A 21,474-nucleotide genomic window follows, 5' to 3' on the forward strand; every position below is an offset into this window, starting at 1 on the left:
ATCTCTATACTTTCTGGTTGTCATATTCTCTTAATTAAGAATATGTTTATAATCCTAGAAATAATTCAGAGGATCAAAACTATACCTAAATAGTATGCAGCACATAAGTCTGTCTTCAAAATTACATGAAAAATTGTTAAATATTGTCTTGAACACCTTCCCCACAACCAGTGTTGGCTAATGCATTTTCCTGGTACTTTATATTGCATTTATTTATTCATCTAATGTACATCTTCACAGACTTACATCACAAGGAGGAACTCTAGTTTGATTTCTTCTTCTACTACTTTTTCCATACTTTCTCTCTCCCCTTTTCTGTTTTGTGTGGACACATCTTCCTTCTGCTCCTTTGCTGCTTTTTGTGGTGAGTTCGGTGCTAGCGTGCCGTGGCGCCCGGCGCCGCACGATAGACACAATTATCGGGATCAACCGTGATGAGTTCTGTTGGGATTAGAGAAGGATTCCATGACGGATAAGCTGTATCGATTGTGAGGCTTTGCTTGGACTTACCCTGGGCCACATCCTTGACGCAGCTGCGTTGCGTCCGTCTGCCGCGCGACTGTCGCCCGTGGCTGGGGCGTGGCTTATCCTCCAGCTGCGCCTCCTCCTCCGAAGTGGAGATGGCCGCTGCCGTGGCAGCCTCCTGGTGACGCCTCCGTGTCGTGGCCTGCACGGCACTCTGTGCACTCTCCGGACGCCCATCCTGCAGTATGTTCTCGCTGGACGAGTGCTTGGGTGGTCGACGGCGCCGCTGCCGCATCCGGCTGAAGCTCTCCTCCCGTATGACCAGGGTTCCCGCCTTGCTGGTGCGCAGATAGTAGCGCGGCGCCAGCTCCACGTCCCGCTCCTGGGCATACTCCGGCGACGAGTGGCGCCCACGCGACATGCTGAAACGCTCCAAAATGGAGCTGTGGGATCGCCGATAGCGCCGCTTCTCACGCGGCCCCGACGACGACGAATTTGCCGTGGTCGTAGTCATTGTGGTCGTTGAGGTCGATGGCGGCGTGGGATAAACGGGCAGCTCCACTAGCTCCTCCACCTCCTCCTCCTCCTGCTGCTGCTCCACGAGTGGCTGTGGCGACTCCAGGAAACGCACGCTACGCAGCGAGCTTGAACGCCGGGAGCTGCCACTGCCACTGGGCAGCCAGTTGGGCAGCTCGTGGGTGTTGATCTCGATGCAGCTGCCGCTGCCCGTGTAGGAGCGCTCGCGGCTTCTGCTCGGACTGGGCGTGGCCTCGGCAATGTGCAGGCCATGAAAGTTACGCGCAAGGTTGGAGGTGGCCGATCTCTTGCGGGGTCTCTGCGGCTCTCGCTGTCCCCGTTCCTGTGCCGTGTCCGTCGACCGATAGGTCTGTTCGCTGCCGCCCTGTGCGTCCACTAGCAGGGTGCCCGTGTGATCGTACAGCAGAATGCGTGGCAGGGCGATGTTGCTGCAACTGCGGGAGGTGCTCAGCTCCCAGTTCCAGTGCGGGGGCTTGCGTAACTGCAGGCTAAGCAGGTTGGCCAGCGGATCGGGCTGCTCCTCCTCCAGCTCCTCATCTGGAGACTGGGACATTCCAAGGCATGAGCTGGAACTCTCTCTCTCTCTCTCTCTCTTTGGCTCTCCCTCTCTGGGGTGGGGGCACTGCTTTGGTGTGGATTGTGTGTGGTTTGGTGTCTTCCTTCCACCTGTTGGTTGTCTGTTGACTGTTTGATCTTCCTCTGGCTCTCTGATCTTCGCTGCTGCTTCGTTTGCTTTTGCTTCTTTTGTGTGTTTGGCCCTAGGCCAATTAATTGTTTATCCCAACTATGTGTGCACAGTGGGCACTCAATGGCATGGATCAGTCTTTTTTTTTTTGGCTTTTTTGGCACTCTTTCTGCACTTTTTGGCACTTTATTTTGATTATTGCTTTTTGCCGAATTTTGAGTTGTAACTTTTACAGCTTTTAATATATTTCCTCTCTCTCTCTCTTTTTCTACGCGTGTTCTTTTTGTGTTTATTTCACTGTCCTCCTGCCCACGCTTTCAATTATTTTTGGCTTTTCCTTCACATTCACTCACTTGGCTTTCTGTCTCTTTCATGTTCCTGCTCCTCAGCTATTTTTAGTTGTCATCGCTCCCTGATCTAGATGATCGCAGCTCCCATTCCCAGTTGCCGCTGCCCCACAGGCACTGCCTTCACCATCAAGTGACATTTAAGTGCGTGTGCCACTGTGCCAGTTTTCTTAGCACTGCGCCCCCGCCACCGACACAGAAACAACAACCAAAACAGAGCAAGATAAATAATTGTTTATTTTTGCACGCACACGCACTCCGACTCCCTCTCTCTACCTCTTGCTTTTGCTCTGACACTCTCTCTGTTGCCTTTTCTAGCTCTCCCTCTCCCTCACACTCACACTCTCTCTCTCTCTTGCTGTTGCTTGCACTCCGGCACTCACTCTCTCTTCCTTCCTCTCTCTTTCTTTTCTATGCTTTGCCGTGGTGCGTCTCGCTCTTTTCGGTGTGCCTCTGCGATCAGCTGGGATCGCTGCCAGCTCCGCTTTTGTCCGCCCGCTAACGCGATTCGTTGCCAACTGTTCGGCTTGGCCGCATCTTTGGCCCCAAAGAAACAGCCAAAACACAGCCCCCGCACACCCGCAGCCATATCCACAGCCACCCCCTGGCTGATCATATATTTTCATGGTACCCCGTTTATCACAAAGGGTATATGGGTGCACACATCGAGATGTATGTACCTATACACCAAAGGTTGCTGCCAATGTGACAACTTTTAGAGCATAAAGGGAACTTTTTGATCAAAATATATCAAGTTTGGTTTATGTGAACTGCAGCCACAGATGTACTCTTACATATGTATGTACTTGTAGCTATTATTAACAAGATCTCTCTCTATACACGGTATCAGTATGGTTTTGCTTTATTCTTTTCATTTATTACTGATTTTTGCATATTTCACGCTCTCACAAACGAAGTGAATTTTTGTACAGAATTGTCTTTGTGTTTTTTTTTTTACTTTTCGTTCATGCGGGGCCGCTCAACATTTTTTTTGTTTATCTATTCTGAACAACATCCCACTGCTCACCCCCCCTTACCGGGAAAACCAACAGAAAACTGAGGAAAAATACACAGATATTTTTTTTCTGTTATGTTATTGGGAAATGCCTGAACATATGTGGCAGCCGTGGGATGGGCGGACGGTCGCTCGGTCGGTCGTTCTGTCGGCTAATTTGCTCCTCGACTCTCGACAGACATTCTGCCATTGAAAAATGACAAACAAACAGAAGCAGAAATAACACAAGAAATAGCTAAATGCAAAAAGGAAAGCAACAAAAATGAGAAAAAATGAGCAAAAGCTAAAAGGAAAGCCAGCAACGAGCATAAAATAAATACTTATGTATGAGGAAAACGACAATTCGCATATTTTTCATCAGAAACAAATTGGCCGTTTGGTGCCTATCGATGGGGAGGTCGGTGTCGGGGTCGGATGAGTCAGCTGTGTAGGCATTTCAGCTATCGAATGGCTATCGATTACTCAGTGGGTGCTGGGCGGCTATGCTAGCACACAATTGGCAAACTTCACTTCTGCAAATATCTGCTTAGCATTATCATATATCCACCGCCATCAAAAGTCACCGCATAGCGACCCTCGCTGATCGATAAAGAGCTTCGATCATTTATCGAAAACAGTCACTGATCGATTGGTTGATATTCTGTTGTGTAAAGTTAAATTGCATGATATTTCTCCATAAACGAAAACTTTGAGTTGGTTGCCAGCTGATGGACTCATCCCAAGCGCACAAGGGTGCAGTACAACCTCTGCCATGACGTGTTTGGCATTGCAATGCGTTTGTGGCAGTGGAGGGGGAATGGGCCAATTTGTTGGCGAGAAAAACGAGGAAATCTAATTTATGTAGCCACCGACATTGATGCATCGTCATGCGGCGTGAGCGGCAATTAACGGCAACCGCCTGGGAGTATGCCACAAACTCGTACCATGCCGTGCCGTGCCACTTGCGCTTCGTAAGCAAACAAGGTCGCTGGGAGGGTTATCGCAATTGATAAGCTTCCGCCAGAAAATTCTTGCAAGCTCGAAGCTCCTCCAGCTCCGACATTACGAGCTGACCAGTTGATTGCGCGACAACGCAATGAATAGATTCCTGGCCATCCTCCTGCTGGCGATAATTGGTTGCGGCAGCCTGGCGCTGCTGCAGGCCCACGGCGCCCCACTGCCCGAGAAATCACACAAGCGCTGGGTGCGCCGCCGCGTCTCTCGCTACGATCCCGACCTAGAGATTGTCGAGGTGAAGGACGTGTACTTCGTGCGGCGGCCCAAGAAGGTAGTGACTAATCCCATCAGCGAGAACGAGATGGACAGGCGCATGCGCTGTGACTTTGAGCCGCATCGCAGTGAATGTGAGAACCAGTTGTAGGAGCTGCAGGATCACCATAATACTAACATTTCTGGCCCCGCCCCAACAGGTCAGGGCCTGAGCCGCAGCACTAGTCCGGCACCACCAGAGACCAGCACCACTAATGACGCCATGGATCGGCGCATACGCTGCGACTTTGACCCCACAGCAGATGATTGTAAGTTGAGTCTGGGCAACGGCTATGAAAACTCGCCACGTAGCACCACACAAGCCACAACCACCACCACCACCACCACGGATTTGCCACTATTGCCTGAGCTCACGGAGCCCGAGGAGGAGCCGGAGAAGGCGCACGAGGAGGAGCGGCAAACAACCACAGAGGCTGACTACACGCTGCCCGAGGAGAATGATGAGGATCCAGAAGACCCCGAAGATGCAGATGAGGCGGATGAAGATGGCGCAGACGCTGATGAGGAGGACGACTACGACACTGAAGACCAAAGCCATATGGGGAGCATAGATCCGAGCGAGTGGAATCCACGCTAGTCCCACACGGAAGTCGGCACTCGCTCTCCGAATATCTTCCTTGATGTGTGCCATTTGGAGCCGATTCACAATTAGCTTGAATTAAGTGTGAAATGTCAGTGAGAATGAGCTGAATAAAATTTCAATGACGGAAATCAGTGTCCGTCCTAAGCGAGGGGAGATCGAACTAAACCCTGATCGGTCGGGGCATTGTTTTGGGTATAAGTCGATGTTTCTTTGTTCACATCCGTTCTCTATCAATCTATCCATTTCGTCCATCCCTACGAATCAAAGGGCTGACTCTGGAATCTCTGGTAATCTTTAAAATAAAGTGCCGCTAGTGTCAGTGTCGCTGATCGGCCTGAATCAGCACTTTCGAATAAGCGGATTATTGAACCTTTCGCTCTTGTATGCCAGTGCGAGGTGCCTGATGAATCATCTGCTCCCTCTCCTCACCCCATCAAAGATCTGTGCATCACGCGATTGTATCATATGCAAATTTTGACATTATGCTTAACATATTCTAGGCTTTTCCCCCTTTTTGCGGGTAGCCAATTGTTATATAATCTACGTTGCGGCCCGGCCATTGTGGGTCAATTCGTACCCCGCTAAGATGCGAGTAAAACCAATTGAACGCATCTCGTACAGACGACGACGACGACGACGACGTCTGTCGTAGACTATATATAGTACTCGTACTCGTCAATGCTTCCGGCTAAACAAATAGTCGAAAACACGACTTGAACATTCGCCAGCGCGGGGCGTGGCGGGTTATCTGTTCCTCAGGGCAGGGCTGCCTTGACCCGCGGCAGTGTGGCCAGTCGCTGGAAAAGTCGAAAGTATCTGCGTATTTTGGGTGGCGTTCTACCCCCCAGAGTCACTCTTTGCTCATTCTGTGTACATTCTTTGTTTGCCCCCTTTGTTGCTGCTTACTTAAATCAAGCCACAATTGGGCACGATCTGGTGGCATTATTGCTGCCTGTGTCGCAAATTGAATTACTGGCGGGGGGAATTGGGAATGGAGAATCGAGAATGGAAAAGGCGAGCAACAAAAGGCGAGCGACCCAACTGCTCGTCAGAATCGGAGGCGACTGAATAAATTGCCTGGCGATCGAGGAGCCCCAGGTCAGTGCGAACAAGTCGAGTCAACGTTGAGGTTCAGTCTGGTGTGCCACAGGAACCTGCAATCAAAATTCAAATCGAAATCAAAATCAAAATGAATCACCTACAAGGATCCCTGCTGCTGGTGCTGCTCCTGCTGGGCGCTGCCGCCCCCAGCCGGGCGGGTCTCTTCGACTGCGAGGACAAGGTGCCCGGCCTGAGCGATCTGAATGAGAAGATCTCGGAGATATCGGGTGGGAGTGGCAGCAGCGAGCACGAGGTGCGCGACTTCTTCAAGAACTTTGGCTGCCACATCAAGGAGGGCGCCAAGAAGCTGGGCGAGAAGGCCAAGGATCTGGGCACCGAGCTGAAGGAGGGCGCCCAGAAGCTGGGCGCCAAGGCCAAGGTTCTCGGCAGCGACATCAAGGATCGCTTCGACGGCTTTCGCGAGAAGCTCGCCAAGGACTCGGTCGAAGAGATGTCAAAGGATCGCGGCTTTCTCGCCAACGTCGAGGTCATCAATCCGGACATCCTCAAGGGCGAACAGCAATGCGGCCACGGACACATCCTCGATGCCTTGGGCAACTGCAGCAAATTGAGGAAGTAGAAGCTGGCAAGTGTCCACTAGGGACTCCTCTTTGTACATATTTTTTAAGTATTGTGAGCGACTTGATTTTTATTATTTTATTAATTTGTATTATGATTTCCATTTGTTTGTGCGTGAGTTTTTTTTTGTGTTTTTTTTTTTACATAAATAAAAAGAGAAAGTGAAAAATTGTGCGCCAAAACATTCGATGGGTTGGGGGGCTATTGGTTGACTTATTTGATTCATATTTGTGGCATCCACTCATCTTCCTTTATGCTACATTTATACATTTATTTGTGGATATTCCGCTTCAGCAATCAATTTGTTTTCAATCCGTTTATTTCTTCATGCCACACTCGGCCCCCAATGATCTTCGGACTTCTTCTAAGTAGCTCAAAGTTCATTTGAATCTTCTTTGCTCGTTCAGTTGCTGGCATTCTCTTCTCCACTTCCAATTTCCCCTGTCGCGGTCCGTTCTGGTTGGAAATGCATTTCAGTTGCTCGACGACTTTCTCGCAGATCTTTGATGGCTGGATGGCTGGATGGCTGGCTGGCTGGCTGGGGCCAGAACTTGGTCAAGTAGTGCTGCCTGGCTGCAAACGGGTTTCAGTCGAGTTTGGTGTCTCAGCGGCGACACACACAGCGACCACAGAGCTAATGATGTTGATGATGTTGATGACTAATACCCAGTTGAAGCTCAGTGTGGCCATTGTCGTTGGGCTGTGCCTGTGCCTCGGCCAGCTGCAGGCAGCGGCCATACTCTGTGGTACGGAGGTCAAGTCACTGGAAGATTCGGCCACGACCACCCCAAAGCCGCACAGTGAGGTCACCAAGTTTGTGCACAGTGTGCAGTGCACCTTGGAGAAGGCCAAACCCTGGATCGAGAACATTGAGAAGGAGGCCAAGCTGCTGGAGGAGAAGGCCCGCGATGTGACACGTTCGCTGCTCCAAAGGATTACGCTCTTTGTGAATGTGCTCACGCTGCCAAAGCCGGAGAAGCCGCTGAGGCCTGAGGAGTCAGAGGAGTCGGATAAACCTGAGCAGCCGGAGCAGCCAGAGATAAGCCAGAAGAACAAAGACACCGAAAAGCAAAGTTCCACCACGGAGGGCATCACTTCCAGCAACGAGGAGGCAACAACAACAGCAGCTACAACACCCGCAAACATCGAGTGGCTGGCAGACGAAGCCAACGAAGTCGACAACGAGCTGCCACACGGCATGAATCATTAGTTTATAAACATAAATAACTGAATACATAATATATAACATGCATGTATCTACTTACTATATATATTCTAATAAATTATAAAACTAGTTTTAGTTTATGAATTAAATTTGGAACTCAATTTATTCCATTTTAAAGCTGATCCGAGAACCTCGACGAAAGTTCTCGAAAACTGTTTCGCCCTCACATTTGACTCATTGTTTTTCTCTTACGTTTACATATGTACTTATGTGTATTTGTTGTTCTCTTTGTCTCTTCTTTTTCTTTTCTGGTGCAGGTCACTCCACTCTCTCTTCATCTTCGCTCTACATTTCGGTTGTAAGCAGTTTTCAGCCGGCTATTGAGTGTTTTGTGAGTGAGAGAGTGAGAGGGCAACTTTTTTGATCTGAAATATTTTTCGCAGCTCTTCAGTTGCCTGCCACCTTTGGTTTGAATATGTTACTGCTGAGGACCTGCGGACTCCTGATGGCCAGCGTCGTGGTTCTTGCCTTAACTGGAACTGGGCTTGGATTTCTGTTGCCGGTGGAGGCCAGTGTCTGGTCGGGATTCATCTGTTCATCCTGGGATCATCGTGATTGCTGTTACAAGTGGCGGACACCGTTGCAGCAGCAGCGGCTGCGGTTGATGCCGCCCTGTGCCCCGGCGCCAGCCACCCCCAAGAGATCCGGCGTCTAGGCAGCATCAAATAAATAAAGTCACACGCACAGCCACACACATAAACACACACGCACACGTTCACCAAATGATTGAGATTTATTATTGTTCACTTCATGTTTGCTGCTGTGAGTCGTGGTGAGGGAGAGAGAGGGGGTGGCGGTGTGTGTGTGCGGGTACCATAACCGGTTGCCCCTGGACGCCGTCGCTATCGCCGCTGACTTCGTTGGGAGCTGCCGACGGAGACGAGCTTCAGTCTCATTGCCCCCGTCAAGCCGTCGAGATGAAATCGTTTTTGCTGTGCTCTACCCTGTTCGCCGTGCTGCTGATCGTCCAGGTCCAGGTCCAGGTGCGTGCCGACTGCGACGAGACAAAGAGCCCGGACGACAGCGACTTCAAGCACTTCTTCAAGAATCTCGGCTGCAAGGTGAAGCAGGGTGCCGAGGATGTGGCCGAGGCGGCCAAGCCCTACACCGACAAGATCGGTGAGGGGGCCAAGGACTTTGGCAGCTCCGTTGCCCACAAGTACGACGAGCTGAAGCATCGCCTCAGCGATGACACCTCCTCGCCAAAGCCCCCGTCGGCGGTGCCTTATGATGCGCCCACCGAGAAGGTGCCCCTCGCACCCATTGCGCCCTCCCACCCACCCGCTCTATAGGATCGATAATCGATGTCCATCTATCCCCCATATGTATATGGAAACGCCACTGCAGCAGCGCACATTTCTTGTTTGTTGTTTCTTTTTTTATTGTGATCCTCGAACGCAAATAAATTAATATTGTTTATGGAAGAAGTGACTGTGCGCGGATCGCGATCTCTGATTTGGTTTTGTAATCGCCGCTGATAAGCGGCAAACGGGATCGTAAATCTGGCATCTGGGATCGGGGATCGGGGATCGGGCCAGGGATCAGTGCTTATCAGCCAGCAGCTAATTAAAACGCAGTGGAAAAAACACAACTCCAAAGTTCATGGGAGATAAAGACTCAACTAGCATCAAACTATGGCTAAGAAACGGGTACAGATCGCAGCGGGAATCAATTTGGAAGCTCATTAAAGTAGATTCAATAATGTTCACATTGCACATTGAATGCCGAATATTTTGCCAATAGTTAAAATGGAGCAACACACGACTTTTGTTATTATAATTAAATTCAAATGAATTCCACGTTGCTAGAGATCTCTCCTCCAAACAAATATTCCCAACTCCCAACTGGCAATCACTGCCACAAATTATATACCTCAGCATCGATACGGATCAACTGCCGTGACGGCCCCTCTCGCCAATTTGTTTGTTTGTTCTGTGCTGCTCCCAACCTCTAATTTCGACAGATTTATGCAATTGCGTGATTTTTTGTTGGCCTTTGTTTGTGGCTTGCTTCATTATTTAAAAGACATTTTACAACGGTTTGTTCTGCGGCCATTTCCAGATTATTTGTGGCTTCGTTTCCACTTTCTTTGCTTTCCTTTGGTTGTTTGTCTTTACCTGAGATTTTTGTGTATTAGTCATTTCAGCTGATCTTTTTCAGCTGAAATTTGGTGAACGTCTGTTGTTTACTATTTGATCGGCTTGCGTGCCACTTAGTTGATTTGATTCATTTATCATTCATTGACGTGGCGCGTATGTCGTCTCAATGTCAGCCAACCGATCTAACCTCTTGCCAAAGGCTGGATGTACGTTTTCTGCATGCCAATTGACAACTTGCCATTCGATTGGCTGGAATTGAACCCAATTAAATGAGAGTTTGCTTCCGCTACTAATTGCAGGCTGATCGTCTGATCGTCTGAACTTGTTCTGTTGACTTACTACGACTTACATAAGCCCGATCCCATATACAGTCATCGCTTGCTGGCTGGCTGGACTTTTGCTACTCATTTTCATTTCACTCACTTCCGCAAAAGCGTTTTACTTTTTGGTTTTCTGTCAGAGTTGAGGCTGTTTTCATTGCTGTTAAACTAATTGTTCTATTGTTGAAACTGCCCATAACTGACAGCGGCCAGCGGTCCAGTTCAGGTCTCGTTTGTCAGCCCAAAAAATAACCAGAAACAATTAAGGCAGCAATCAACATGTTTGACTCACTGTCATAATCAACAAAACAAACTCGAAGTGAGAATAAACACAAAATAAATCGGATTATCACATTGAAGTGTCGAAATGACTTTTCAAATGGCGCATGGAGCAGAATCTGACAGGAGAGATCTTAATTTCGTTCTGAGAAAACAAAGTGGCATTAAAGCGTTTATGTATCTGTTTATCTATGGGGATATTTGTGTAAGCTGGCTTTTAGATCAGCCATCAGCATGTTGCCGCGAGTCTCTAAATGCAACTTCAACTCGAACTCAAAACTCGAACTCCACTTTCCACTTTCGATAAGTTTCTGGCCAAATATTCGCCTTGCTGATATTTTATTTTTATTTTACGTTTTTTTTTGCGACAGAACTTTGCAGACAGGCAGGTTGCTCATACGCGCAGTTGCACCGCACGACTGTTGGCGGTTGTTGTGAGGGGTGCCCGGGACCGAGGGCCGGGGCCCAAGAATGGACTGAGGACGACTGAGGGCGAACGACAGTCATTACCGCCAAAGTTTTGTCGGCCAACGTACTTTCGAGACAGCCATCTCATGGGCATCGAATTATGACACTTTTAGTGGTTTCTCCGAACTATTCCAGGGACCCAACCAACCAGGAGAGGCCCTAGCGGCCCAGAGAAAGAGCAGACAGCAGACCCAAAACTGTCTTTGTATTTTAGCAAGTTTTGCCTTTTGGATTTGTTTGCAACTTTACTTCGATTTCAGGCAACAGCAACTTGCATTCATGTGTAGGTATGTGTGAGAGGGGAAGAGTGACAGACAGAGAGACAGCGAGAAAGCGAGAGAGAGAGAGATATGTAGATACGTGGGGCATTTCTGTTTTTAGTTTTCGTTGCGAATTCTTTGATTGTATTTTTCTGGAAAATACTCCAAATAATACCACGATTGTAGAGTATTTTATGATATTTACTAGAAATTTTGGAATTCCGTTTTTTCAATCGGTTCTTGGTATTTTTGAGAATGTTTTTTTTTATTGATATAAAAATATGTTTCAAGTATTCTCTGGTGTGTAAGCATTCTAGTAAATTCTCCAAAAATGTATTTACGCGATGGTGAAAGCTGGAATGCATCTGGCCAAGCCCATTTTCATGTTTTATCCTCCCCACAAGTTTCGTTGCTTCTCTTCTTCCTTCTTCTCCATCGTACCGAGTGTTTCCTGTTTCTTTTTCGAGCTTCTTCTTCATGGGCGAATGGTGGTGAGTATGGGCGGGGGCTTGTTTTCCATTTTTGGCCAGTGTTACAGTTTCGTGCGACGCTTTTTTACTTAAAAGTTTATCAATAAAATTATGACAGAAAACTTTTTAATTTGAAGCAAAAATAGTCGCAGACACCACCATGCGTATTTCGCTTGCGTCTGGGGACATTCATCCATTCACATTCCCGACTTTATTTCATAACCAAACAAATAAATAACCAAAAAAAAAAAAAAGAGAATAGAGATATTTATGTACATATTTATGCAGGAAGCCTATCACAGAGACAACTACTATCAGGCACTGGTGAAGGGGGGTTACGATGGGTGAAGGTCCTACAAGTGTTAGCCCTTGAGACTCTTCAGTTTGTTTTTCTTCTCGACGGCAAGGCTGTTGGCGAATTGCTGATCCGCCTCGGCCTTGTACTCCATCAGATTGTACTTGGTGGCCTGTGGATGGATGAATGGATGGAGCGGATTAAGGATAACGAAAAGTTCAAGTGCTGAGAGAGCGACTCACATTGAGGGCCACTTCGAACTCGCTCTTCGCCAGTCGCTGCAAGCCTCGGAAGTTACGACCCAGGATACGGCCCAGCTCGTAGCGGGATATCTGGAATCCTTCCGTGGTGGTGGGCTCATCGCTGCTCCCACCTCCGCTCTCCTCCCCACTGATGGACTGTGTCGTGTCGGAGTTTAGAGAATGAATCAAGAGAGAGACCAGATCCTAAGAATACTTACCGACTTCTCGGTTGTGGTGCGTGGCCGATTGGTGGGCTTCTCGGGGCCCGGATCGCTGAACTGCTCGTTGAACGTGTTGTAAATGTCATTCAGGGTGTTCCTGGTGTCCGTGTATTGCTGTTGATTCACAAAAGGAATATTAAATGATCAAAAATGGTATTCATCCACTCGGAGTACTCACATCCACTATCAGGTTCTTTGTGATGACCATTTTCTGGAAGAAGTCCCAAAAGATTCCACGCTTGTGCCTCACATGGGGTGCGTTCGAGGAGCGATCCTCCTGGGCCATGGTCAGGCCCATTAACAGCAGGCAGACCAGCAGTGTTAAGTTGAGGGATTTGCTGTGTTGCATTCTAAAAAATTACAAACGAAACACCAAATCAGGGAAATTGAATTAAATAACACAATGGGAAAGTACTTTAGTACTGCAACACATTCCATTTGTAGTTTGTAACTACGTCCTGCTTAAGGTATTCATAAAACTGCAGTTGCATTTTGTTTGATTTAGCATAATTCCATTACAACGAAGAAAATGTACCCTCTGCTGTGATGTCGGAAATTGCGGGACAAACAAATTTGCAAAAATGAAAGTCAACTTTTTTCCCCCTTCACCTTCATAATTGTGTGAATTTTCATTTTGTTTTGCTTTTTAATGCGCGTAATTAGGAAAATTGCAAAAGTAGCTTAATAAATTTTAACATTTTAATTATATTTTTTGTTGTTCAGCCAAATATAGTATCCGAATAACCAAATATCCAAATATCCAAATGCCATTTAATGCGTATGACATTGTGTGCGTGTGCGTGTGTATTTGTATGTGATTGCCTTTTAAGCCTCTTGGGGCCAAAGAGTTAATAGAAACTAGCATTCGGGCCGCAAGCCACTCTGGGTAGGGGCGTGGGGGCAAAAGCCAGAAACGTTCTGCTTAATTGTTTCGGACATAATTTTCAATGCAATGTAAAAATAGTTTAAATTGTTTCAATTCCTCTCCCTCTCTCTCTCTCTGCCTCTCTCGCAGGGGAGCATTTTGTGCTGCATTTTGTGTGCCGTGCGTCATTATGCTGCAATTCTGCAAAAATACAATGCAATACATTTGCCAGCCAATGCGAAATCGGGCTGTGGAAAACATGGAGGGTCAGAATATGTAAATTTGAGTCTAAATTGATGAAATTATAGCTAGATTAAGTTGTTTACTAGAGCGAAAGGCGAGCCGAAGCTTTGGATACACTTGTACACTCATTTTTTGTAGATTCAAATTTAAGAAAATTTAATTCTGTAGTTTAATATATTCTCTCGTTCAAGTCTCACGTGGATAAAGCGAGCAAGTGAGAGCGGATTGAGTGCAAGGGAGATCCTAAGAGACTCTCTTCTATCCATGGCAAAGCTATCTGATAAATGGGTTTACCCTTTGCAAGGGCATACAAATATTTACAGTTGCAAAAATATTATAGGAATTATAGGAAACATTCCCACAGCTGTAACTCAATCGCTTGCCTCCCTTCATCCTCCCTGTACTACCTTCTGTTTGAGAAATCTGGCTGGAAATGAGTGAATATATTGGGCTGGCTAATAGAGCGACGGACAGGCGGAGAGTCAAACAGTCGGATGGATGGTTAGACCCATTTGCCAGAAACGTTGCCACTTCATTTCTCTGATTGATGGGATAGAGCGATGGAGCGAGAGAGCGAGCGAAAGAGAATGGAATTGTGATGCCATGGCGGGCATGGTTATGGCCCCATAAATATCCCAGTTTGATGGCTGATTGGAGTTGAGCTGCAAAACGAAATTTCACAATCAGAGCCAGAAAGAGATCTATTCTCAGTTTGCGTACCTCGGTAACGAAGAGAATCGAATCGAATCGCACACTCACTCTGCTCTCCACTCTCTTCCTCGTAAACAATCGTTTGATGCTTTAATGCTACTCAAGAGCTCAAACTCTTTTGCCAGGCCAATGATGATGCAACAGCAACAACAACAACAGTAACGACAGTGGAACGCCCGAAAAAAACCAAGTATAACGAAAAAACTACTTGAAGTGAAAACTTTTGCTTTTTCGAGTGAGAGCTTTCCATGTACTTGTGCTGCTACCCTACCCGTTCCTTCCCTTGACATTCCTTCTGCTGCTGCCAAGAGCAATGCCATAAAAATGCATGGCACACACACACACACACACACACTCACACGTATGCATATCTTTATTCCCATAGATTGCCTGTTGTACCGTAAGGCAATCATCAGCCTGGCAAGAGCAAAGCAGAGAAAAAGAGAGGGCGATCAGAAACGGTTAGCCAGCCGAAGCTTTGGATACCCTTACCGCAGAGACATAATGAACATGGGTACACTGGGAACACTTTGAATATCATTAATTAATGTAATTACTTATTTCACTTTAAATATATAAAAGAAAGCCCATTAAGTACATGCTTCCCTTTCTGCAAAATTATCTCAAAATAAATGTACCCTCTGCTAGGTAAAGAAATTGCATACGTCGGTGTATATGCATGTGGAAGTCTGTATGACTGAATGTAGATTTGTATTGATAACATCTCGAATGTACTTCAGCTCTGCCAGCGTCTTTCAATCAGAAGTTTTCTCTGCTGCAGCGGCTTTGGCCTCTGCCTCTGCTTCGGCCAGCTCTCTGCTGCTCCCCTTCGTTTAGCATATAAGCGAAATGATTGCTTAATTGCCAAAATTCATTGCATAGATTGCCAGAGAAAAGTGAAATAGTCAGAGGGAAAGAGGACAAGGGAATCAGAGAGTGACTAAGCGGGTAGAGTGGTGCGGAGAGCGAAGTAATGCTTGGCTGTGATTTGTTTTTTCCATTCCCTACAGAATACAAGTAAATTTAGTAAATGACGAAGGCATTGCGTAAAAGCATTCAACTAGCACTGAAAGACTACAACTTCACTAAAATTCTATCTACTGTGTTAAGCTTTCATGTTAGATTTTGTTCGGTATGCACTGCAATTCATAATTAACTCTTATTCAATCTATGCTTGTACATACGGTGTATGTTAGCTCTTATTTAACCTTTAGCCATGCTCCACTGTAATCATCCTACGTTTAAGCTTCTGGCCCTTGATGCGATCTTCTTATTTGTCGCTCTCCCGCTCATAGTTTTAGCAGTGCTTCATAGGCGCGATCTCATTGTGCTGTTTTCGCATGCAAATAAATTGTAACTGTTGTTTTGCAGTCCCACTCACGTATCACAATAAATGCAACCACAGGGTATAATAAATATAAGGTAAGGCAATCACTTGGATACATACGCTTATTTGCTCTCCTTTCTAGGCCTAGTTCTTATTGTCACACAATGAAAACAGTTTTGGTTGCATAGGCCTCACCTTTAAGTAAAAATAGTTTGCCCTGGCCCTAAGCTCTCTCTCTCTCTCTCTCTTTGGGTTCGCCTTAGAAAAGTTGTCGCTGCTCTCTCACACTTCCAGCTCGATACGTACCTGCTTCTTCTTCTTCATCTTGTTGTCGTTATCAGCTTTTTCGGTGCTATTGTTGTTGTTCCTGTTGGCTCTGCCTTTGCTTCGGCTTGAGCATTTTAATTATGCCCTAATGGCGCATATTAGCTGTCCTTGTCTTTCTGCTTTCATTGCTTCTGACTGTCTCATTACGAACCAACGGCATCGGTATTTGGGCAGCTCTCCTGTGCTTCACTGGCCCGCACTCGCTTCTTCGACCGATGCAACTTTGCCCATTTTTCGACTAGATTTCCAGTTAAGTTTGTCTGCACCGTCAGTGCCGCTCTCTGTCTTACGGTGCTCCCCTGCTTTGCTCTCCTCGGCACTCCTCTGTCACAGGTAACTTTGCACTAGCCCGCAGCTGGGCAAACCCTTTTTTTCTAGCACGAATACCCTGTAAGTGCTGCCGGAGTTGGTCTGGTTTAGTCCGATTTTGATTAGAAATATTTATTGATTCTTAAACAAGGGCTTTTCATGTGTGGACTAGTTGCTTATTTCGCCCATGAATATTTTCCCAGCTATCCACACATCAAAGTATCTCAAGTAAAGGGTGCCCAGAATTCGGTACTCTACCTTCCAACTCGCTATCTGTCTTCCTTTTGCCCTGTGCTTTTTGGCTTCCTCTTGCTTTCGGCTGATGGCATTTCCTTACCCCTGCCCCACCGCTCCCAGTGCCCATCTTCCACATTGGCTGGATTTTGCTTACTTTTGTAACCAGTTTTTCGGCAATTCCCGTTGCACTTTTGTGCACGCTTTGATTATTTTATTGCCCATCCGACTGTCCTGCCCGCACCGCTCCGCCCCTCCTTCCCTGCACAAACTTCATTTGAAATTAAAACTTTTTCGGGTAGAAGAAGAAAGGGAGAGAGAGAGAGAGAGTGGGTGAGGCAGAGGCAGATGCAGAGAGTGAGAATCGCATTCTTGATTATGTTTTCCAACGGGCTCATCAACTGGCCAACGGTACTTTGTAATTATATGTATCAATGGGTGGGTGTGGGTGTGGGCATGGTCGGTTGTTTGGCAGCGGAGACGGAGGCGGAGGCGTGAGCGCTTCACTGCAAAAGCCAAAAATCAATCAATTTTCTATGTCCGTCTGCTCTCAAAATATTTTTGCATGGCATTTCAATTTAATTTGATTTGATTCGATGGGTTGCGATTCCATTCTCTTTCAAGCACACCAAGTGGGTGTCCCTCTTTCCCAGTCTCTCACGCTCTGCTCTCATGCACACGACGCTTTCGGTCTCTCTCTCTCGTGCTCACACTATTTGCGTGAGTAAGTACAGTTGCACATAAGCAGGACAAAGTGACCGGCATTGCCAGCGGGGCAACGGAAGACATGAAACAATTACGAGCTTAGGGGTCGACCTTGTGATACCCTTCCAGATTAATTGCTGTAATGCCATTTGCTCCAACTCTTAGTTTGCGAAGAGAACAACTGTGATTTATCGCTCCTTGAGCTTTTTGAGTTCGTCACTGTCATCATACTGAAGGTGAATTTAATTGTGTAATGCACACAGCCTTGCATATTGTTCATGGATGTATGTTCGTCCATACACATGTAACTAATGATACAAACACTCGAGCTCACAGGCATATGCACACAAAAGGAGACAAAGAGATTGAGAGTGAAAGATGTAGAGAAGGAGAGAGTGAGCACGACAATTGCTGGCTGGCCTGGGATCGCTGCCTCATTTCGCATTTGCATGCTAAGTACCAATTAAACGGGACTTAAGAGCGATTTAAATGTCCTCGATATGTGGTCGACGTCGACTGCGAAGTCGGCAGCGATTGGTGTGTGCGTGTGTAGCCTTCATGGGCGGTCTCCCACAAAATTTATGCTACACCTCAAAACCACATTCATATGAGGGAAGAAGAGATATTGTAAAATGGTATAGTATGGACAATGGCAATCACATTTGTATGTACATATATATATATATTTAATAGAAAGATGAGTTACGTCTGTACATTTTAAAAGCGACGAAATCCGCTCGCACAAATTTGAGAACGTAAATATTTAAAAATAAACTGCGCTTACATGAGCGTATTGCAGTGCGTCTGTGTGTGGACTTGTGAAATGCAGCCAAGTTGCCAGCCGGCAAAATTGAGTGACTCAAAAGTGAGAGGTTGCTATTTCTCTAACCGTTTACATTTCTCTGCATGGTCCAGCCGAGAGTATCGGAAACTTAACCATAGCAACAGTCACGCAGTCTCCTATAAGAGTTACTCTACTCAGGAAGTGCTGCTCTATGCTAGATATGATGTGAGTGTCCACAACGTAGAACCAGAACTGCCAGAAACTGCAAAAATACTTTTTACACAAATTTATTTATGAATGCTGGAAACTATGAGGTCCGTACATTGAGCGGTAAGTCATGCATTTGTACACAAAATTGAGTGCATAGTACACACTGCCTTATGGCATTTACCTAAATGTCTACCATGTATTTCCATTCCTACATTTCTTTATTTGACGAAGCCTGAAAGTATGACATGATTTTTAAATTTTTACATGCATAGTTGAATGTCGATTTGTGGGTTGGTTCCCGAAATTCTATTAGATTACACACCCATAGATGGCTTTCCCTGTACCCTCTCTCACCCCGTCGTCTTATTCGTTTAATGGAGTTTGAAGTTTGGCCTTCGGCTACTGAAATTAAAGATAAATAAATCCAACTCGTGGCCAAAAACCTGAGGTCTAAGGTGGTCAGAGGTGGCCATAAACCTGAGGAGTCATAAAATGTGCGTTTATTGAAATTAAAACATGGCCAAGTGGCCACAGTGTGATGGGCGGGGCCAGGTGTCGAGTCGAAAGTGATCATAAAACTAAAACACAGACAGAAACTTGACCCAACAGAAGTCTTGCATAATAAATGCTAATAAAGCTTTATGACGATGTTCTATGCGGTGGAATGGGGAAAGGGGTGACTCCAAGTTGACCCGCAAACAGCTGCCAAGGACGCCCCAAAAACACGTGTGTTCTGTGTTCGTGTGTGTGTTATGTGTGTTGTGTGTGTGTGTGTGTGTAATAGAGGGACAGACGGGGGCTATCATCCATTCGCTTGCATGACTTTGGCGCCACGTAAAAGTTAAACAACACGAAATTCCATTAAGCGAATGGATTGCCATTCATAACTGTCCTCTGTGTGTATCTCTCTGTGTGCTTGTGTGGGTGTGTGCGTGCATGTGGGTGTGCGAGTGTAAACAACGATATACCGACCAGGGCTACGAGAGCTGCCTGCAAATGAAGGGGAAACCATTTATTGATATCTTGTGGGGGCAGCGCTGGGTAGGCATACACATCCTTTAAATGCAAACACGGACGCAGAGATAAGTAAATGGAGGAAGATAGTTAAAGGTGGAGAAAGTAAAGCCATAGAGATCGTGTAAATTCGAATCTATTTTGTATGAAAAACTGACTCTCGAAACCCTAAACCATCCAAAAACCCCATCTGAACCTGAACCAGTTTCATGACTGAACGGGGCAAGCCCATCAAAACAGCACACCGCCCCCCTGGCATACGTACACCATCTACCATAGTGCACCACCAAGCCAGCACGCCACCCCCACGGACTGACCATCCATCTGGGCATTGCTTTCATATGTTTACTTTGGGCATCCCATAAAGGTGACCAGACTCTGTGATATGTCATTTATTTTCAGCGCCGGAACCGGGGGTCCCGGTACCCCGGTACCCCGGGACGGGTAGAGACGCTACCGCGCCCGCCATTTGTAAACTCAACCGGAAAATTGCTTTTCTCAGCGCGTACCAGCCCTGACCTGCCCACCCTCACTCTTCAGTGTGCCGTTGCAGTTTTCCCTTTAGTTTTGGCCCCTGCTAATGGCCGCACACACACACACACACACACACACACGCACACGGAAAATGGGACGGAAAAATATCATAAAAAACAAAAGGAAAAATTGCTTTGTTTGTGTCTCTTTCGTGGGGTGGACAGGGGGCGGCTAAAGAAAATTGTTTACAGTTGTAATTAAATTTGCAATCATGGTGGTAGCGCAGGGCAGGGCAGGGCAGGGGCTGCCCACCCTCCACCCCTCGTACTTAATTGTTTGGCATTAACATTATTTCACAAGAAAATTCCGAGTGGATGAGGGAGTGGGGAGTCATAGCGGAAGGAGAATGTGGACGCCAAGGACACCAAGAGCCAACATGGGGAAGGCGGCTACGTGATCATCGAGTCGGGCTCATAACTCATATTACGTATACGCCCCCATCGTCTTGGTACATTTTATGCGGCGGACTCTCCTGCTGCTGCTGCTGCCGCCGCTGCGTCTTGGCCAAGACTACGTGCCAACTGTCAAAAGGCGGCATCCTGCCGTTTCAGGGGCTCCAAAAGAGAGTCAATAAATAAAACATACTCGTTCATATTGATAGAGAAAGAGAGAGGGGACGGCACGGGCGGCATCTTTAAGTTAACAAGAAAAAGAAACTTCTTCAGCCAAAAGTTTGCACTTCACTAAAGTGTATAGCGTCCAGATTGTCCTTGTCCTGCAATAGGGTATACAAGGCTTCGACTTGTTTGTTGTTTTGCTTTGCTTTCTTTTGCTGATATTGTCGTTCGCCCCCTTGTTTACAGCTTGTAAATATATTTCGCAGCTGCATAAATACATTTGTTGGTCACCAGATTTGCCATTACTGAAGCGGACTGATAATTGTGTTGCTGATGCAACTGACGCGTTCCCAGGCAAAGAGCAAAGCATTCGCCCTAGCAAAGGAGTCTCTTGAAATTCCAAATGGCAGTGAATGGCGCAAAACAGGTGAGAATTAGGAAGAGTTAAAGCTTGATGATTGAAGCATTCTCATTCTCTTATTACAGATGGAGTCGACTGAGTTTGAGGTCCTCGAAAGCATTCCCAACGATCCCGACACTGGCAGGTTTATCGGACAGGCACGGTATCTGAAATTGGAGATAGCATCCGTCGCGGAGGGTGTGCGACGCTTCCTACACGGTGTGGTGGCCATGGAGACATTCACCGGAGATGTCGTGCTGGAGGACTGTGTCGAGATGACCGCCAACACTGTGCTCCACTACCATGGCATCGTTAAGGTGCCACGTTCATGCATACTCAAGTTTATATACCCAAAACACTTTTTGGACAACAATAATACTCAAGTGCATCCTCGGATAATAATTTCTCATTCGTGGCTCATCAATTTGTATCCCTCGCCGCCGGCAATGATTGTCATAAAATTCGATGAAAATAAACAATTAAAATGAACCCTCAAAATGTAATCAAAACAACAAATAAAACCGCGACAGCAAATGCTAATCAATTGGCAACAAAAAACTACCAATAGTCGAAGCTGCAGATACACTTTAAGATTTAATAGACGCACTCCAAATTCCCACGAATGGATGAACCATGTATGTCTATCTTAGAGTATCTATCACAGATTTGTATATTGCCCGCTGTCTATGGCACAAAATTCATCGATTGCGCTCTAACCTTTGGAAGGGCATACAAAACTATCAACGACAATAAACGAATGGGCATAAAAAACACAAACTCCAAGCTCGACCTTG

The 21,474-nt window shown here is 46.5% G+C and overlaps 7 protein-coding genes across 8 annotated transcripts; 5 read left to right on the plus strand and 2 right to left on the minus strand.

The window, feature by feature from the left end:
- Positions 1 to 185: 185 nt before the first annotated feature.
- On the minus strand, positions 186 to 14,102 carry LOC117580774. Of its 2 annotated transcripts, XM_034267469.1 has the most exons (3): positions 14,092 to 14,102; positions 511 to 2,137; positions 186 to 441 (listed from the first exon to the last, which is right to left on the minus strand). In XM_034267469.1, exons 2-3 carry the CDS (start codon positions 1,553 to 1,555, stop codon positions 377 to 379), a joined length of 1,110 nt encoding a protein of 369 aa, XP_034123360.1. In that variant the 5' UTR covers positions 1,556 to 2,137; positions 14,092 to 14,102; the 3' UTR covers positions 186 to 376. The 2 variants fall into 2 exon arrangements, with proteins under 2 accessions (XP_034123360.1, XP_034123359.1); XM_034267468.1 differs by lacking the exon at positions 14,092 to 14,102 and having other exon boundaries at positions 511 to 2,278.
- Positions 4,084 to 5,049, plus strand: LOC117580776. Its single transcript, XM_034267472.1, has 2 exons — positions 4,084 to 4,392; positions 4,459 to 5,049. The coding sequence occupies exons 1-2, from the start codon at positions 4,125 to 4,127 to the stop codon at positions 4,893 to 4,895; spliced, it is 705 nt and encodes a 234-aa protein (XP_034123363.1). The 5' UTR covers positions 4,084 to 4,124; the 3' UTR covers positions 4,896 to 5,049.
- Positions 6,001 to 6,645, plus strand: LOC117580778. Its single transcript, XM_034267474.1, has one exon. It carries the CDS (start codon positions 6,091 to 6,093, stop codon positions 6,580 to 6,582), a length of 492 nt encoding a protein of 163 aa, XP_034123365.1. The 5' UTR covers positions 6,001 to 6,090; the 3' UTR covers positions 6,583 to 6,645.
- LOC117580775 lies at positions 7,164 to 7,890 on the plus strand. Its single transcript, XM_034267471.1, has one exon. It carries the CDS (start codon positions 7,219 to 7,221, stop codon positions 7,789 to 7,791), a length of 573 nt encoding a protein of 190 aa, XP_034123362.1. The 5' UTR covers positions 7,164 to 7,218; the 3' UTR covers positions 7,792 to 7,890.
- On the plus strand, positions 8,686 to 9,168 carry LOC117580780. The gene is made up of 2 exons (XM_034267476.1): positions 8,686 to 9,097; positions 9,138 to 9,168. Coding segments are annotated over exons 1-2 (375 nt in total). The 5' UTR covers positions 8,686 to 8,723; the 3' UTR covers positions 9,139 to 9,168.
- On the minus strand, positions 11,552 to 16,741 carry LOC117580777. The gene is made up of 5 exons (XM_034267473.1): positions 16,634 to 16,741; positions 12,639 to 12,810; positions 12,458 to 12,574; positions 12,240 to 12,395; positions 11,552 to 12,169 (listed from the first exon to the last, which is right to left on the minus strand). The coding sequence occupies exons 1-5, from the start codon at positions 16,699 to 16,701 to the stop codon at positions 12,065 to 12,067; spliced, it is 618 nt and encodes a 205-aa protein (XP_034123364.1). The 5' UTR covers positions 16,702 to 16,741; the 3' UTR covers positions 11,552 to 12,064.
- On the plus strand, positions 15,539 to 21,220 carry LOC117580779. The gene is made up of 3 exons (XM_034267475.1): positions 15,539 to 15,701; positions 20,527 to 20,707; positions 20,767 to 21,220. The coding sequence occupies exons 2-3, from the start codon at positions 20,684 to 20,686 to the stop codon at positions 21,166 to 21,168; spliced, it is 426 nt and encodes a 141-aa protein (XP_034123366.1). The 5' UTR covers positions 15,539 to 15,701; positions 20,527 to 20,683; the 3' UTR covers positions 21,169 to 21,220.
- Positions 21,221 to 21,474: the final 254 nt, after the last annotated feature.

The sequence above is a fragment of the Drosophila guanche genome, unplaced genomic scaffold, assembly GCF_900245975.1.
Source record: "Drosophila guanche unplaced genomic scaffold, DGUA_6, whole genome shotgun sequence".
Lineage (NCBI taxonomy): Eukaryota > Metazoa > Arthropoda > Insecta > Diptera > Drosophilidae > Drosophila > Drosophila guanche.

Coding starts and splice junctions, on each gene's coding strand:
- LOC117580774 (XM_034267469.1), bottom strand. CDS start 1,555: ATGTCCCAGTCTCCAGATGAGGAGCTGGAGGAGGAGCAGCCCGATCCG. Junction 442..510: donor CGTCAAGGATGTGGCCCAGG/GTAAGTCCAAGC, acceptor TAATCCCAACAG/AACTCATCACGGTTGATCCC.
- LOC117580775 (XM_034267471.1), top strand. CDS start 7,219: ATGATGTTGATGATGTTGATGACTAATACCCAGTTGAAGCTCAGTGTG.
- LOC117580780 (XM_034267476.1), top strand. CDS start 8,724: ATGAAATCGTTTTTGCTGTGCTCTACCCTGTTCGCCGTGCTGCTGATC.
- LOC117580776 (XM_034267472.1), top strand. CDS start 4,125: ATGAATAGATTCCTGGCCATCCTCCTGCTGGCGATAATTGGTTGCGGC. Junction 4,393..4,458: donor TGAGCCGCATCGCAGTGAAT/GTGAGAACCAGT, acceptor CCGCCCCAACAG/GTCAGGGCCTGAGCCGCAGC.
- LOC117580777 (XM_034267473.1), bottom strand. CDS start 16,701: ATGGGCAATAAAATAATCAAAGCGTGCACAAAAGTGCAACGGGAATTG. Junction 12,575..12,638: donor CAAAGAACCTGATAGTGGAT/GTGAGTACTCCG, acceptor GTGAATCAACAG/CAATACACGGACACCAGGAA. Junction 12,170..12,239: donor AGTTCGAAGTGGCCCTCAAT/GTGAGTCGCTCT, acceptor ATCCATCCACAG/GCCACCAAGTACAATCTGAT.
- LOC117580779 (XM_034267475.1), top strand. CDS start 20,684: ATGGCAGTGAATGGCGCAAAACAG. Junction 20,708..20,766: donor CAGTGAATGGCGCAAAACAG/GTGAGAATTAGG, acceptor CTCTTATTACAG/ATGGAGTCGACTGAGTTTGA.
- LOC117580778 (XM_034267474.1), top strand. CDS start 6,091: ATGAATCACCTACAAGGATCCCTGCTGCTGGTGCTGCTCCTGCTGGGC.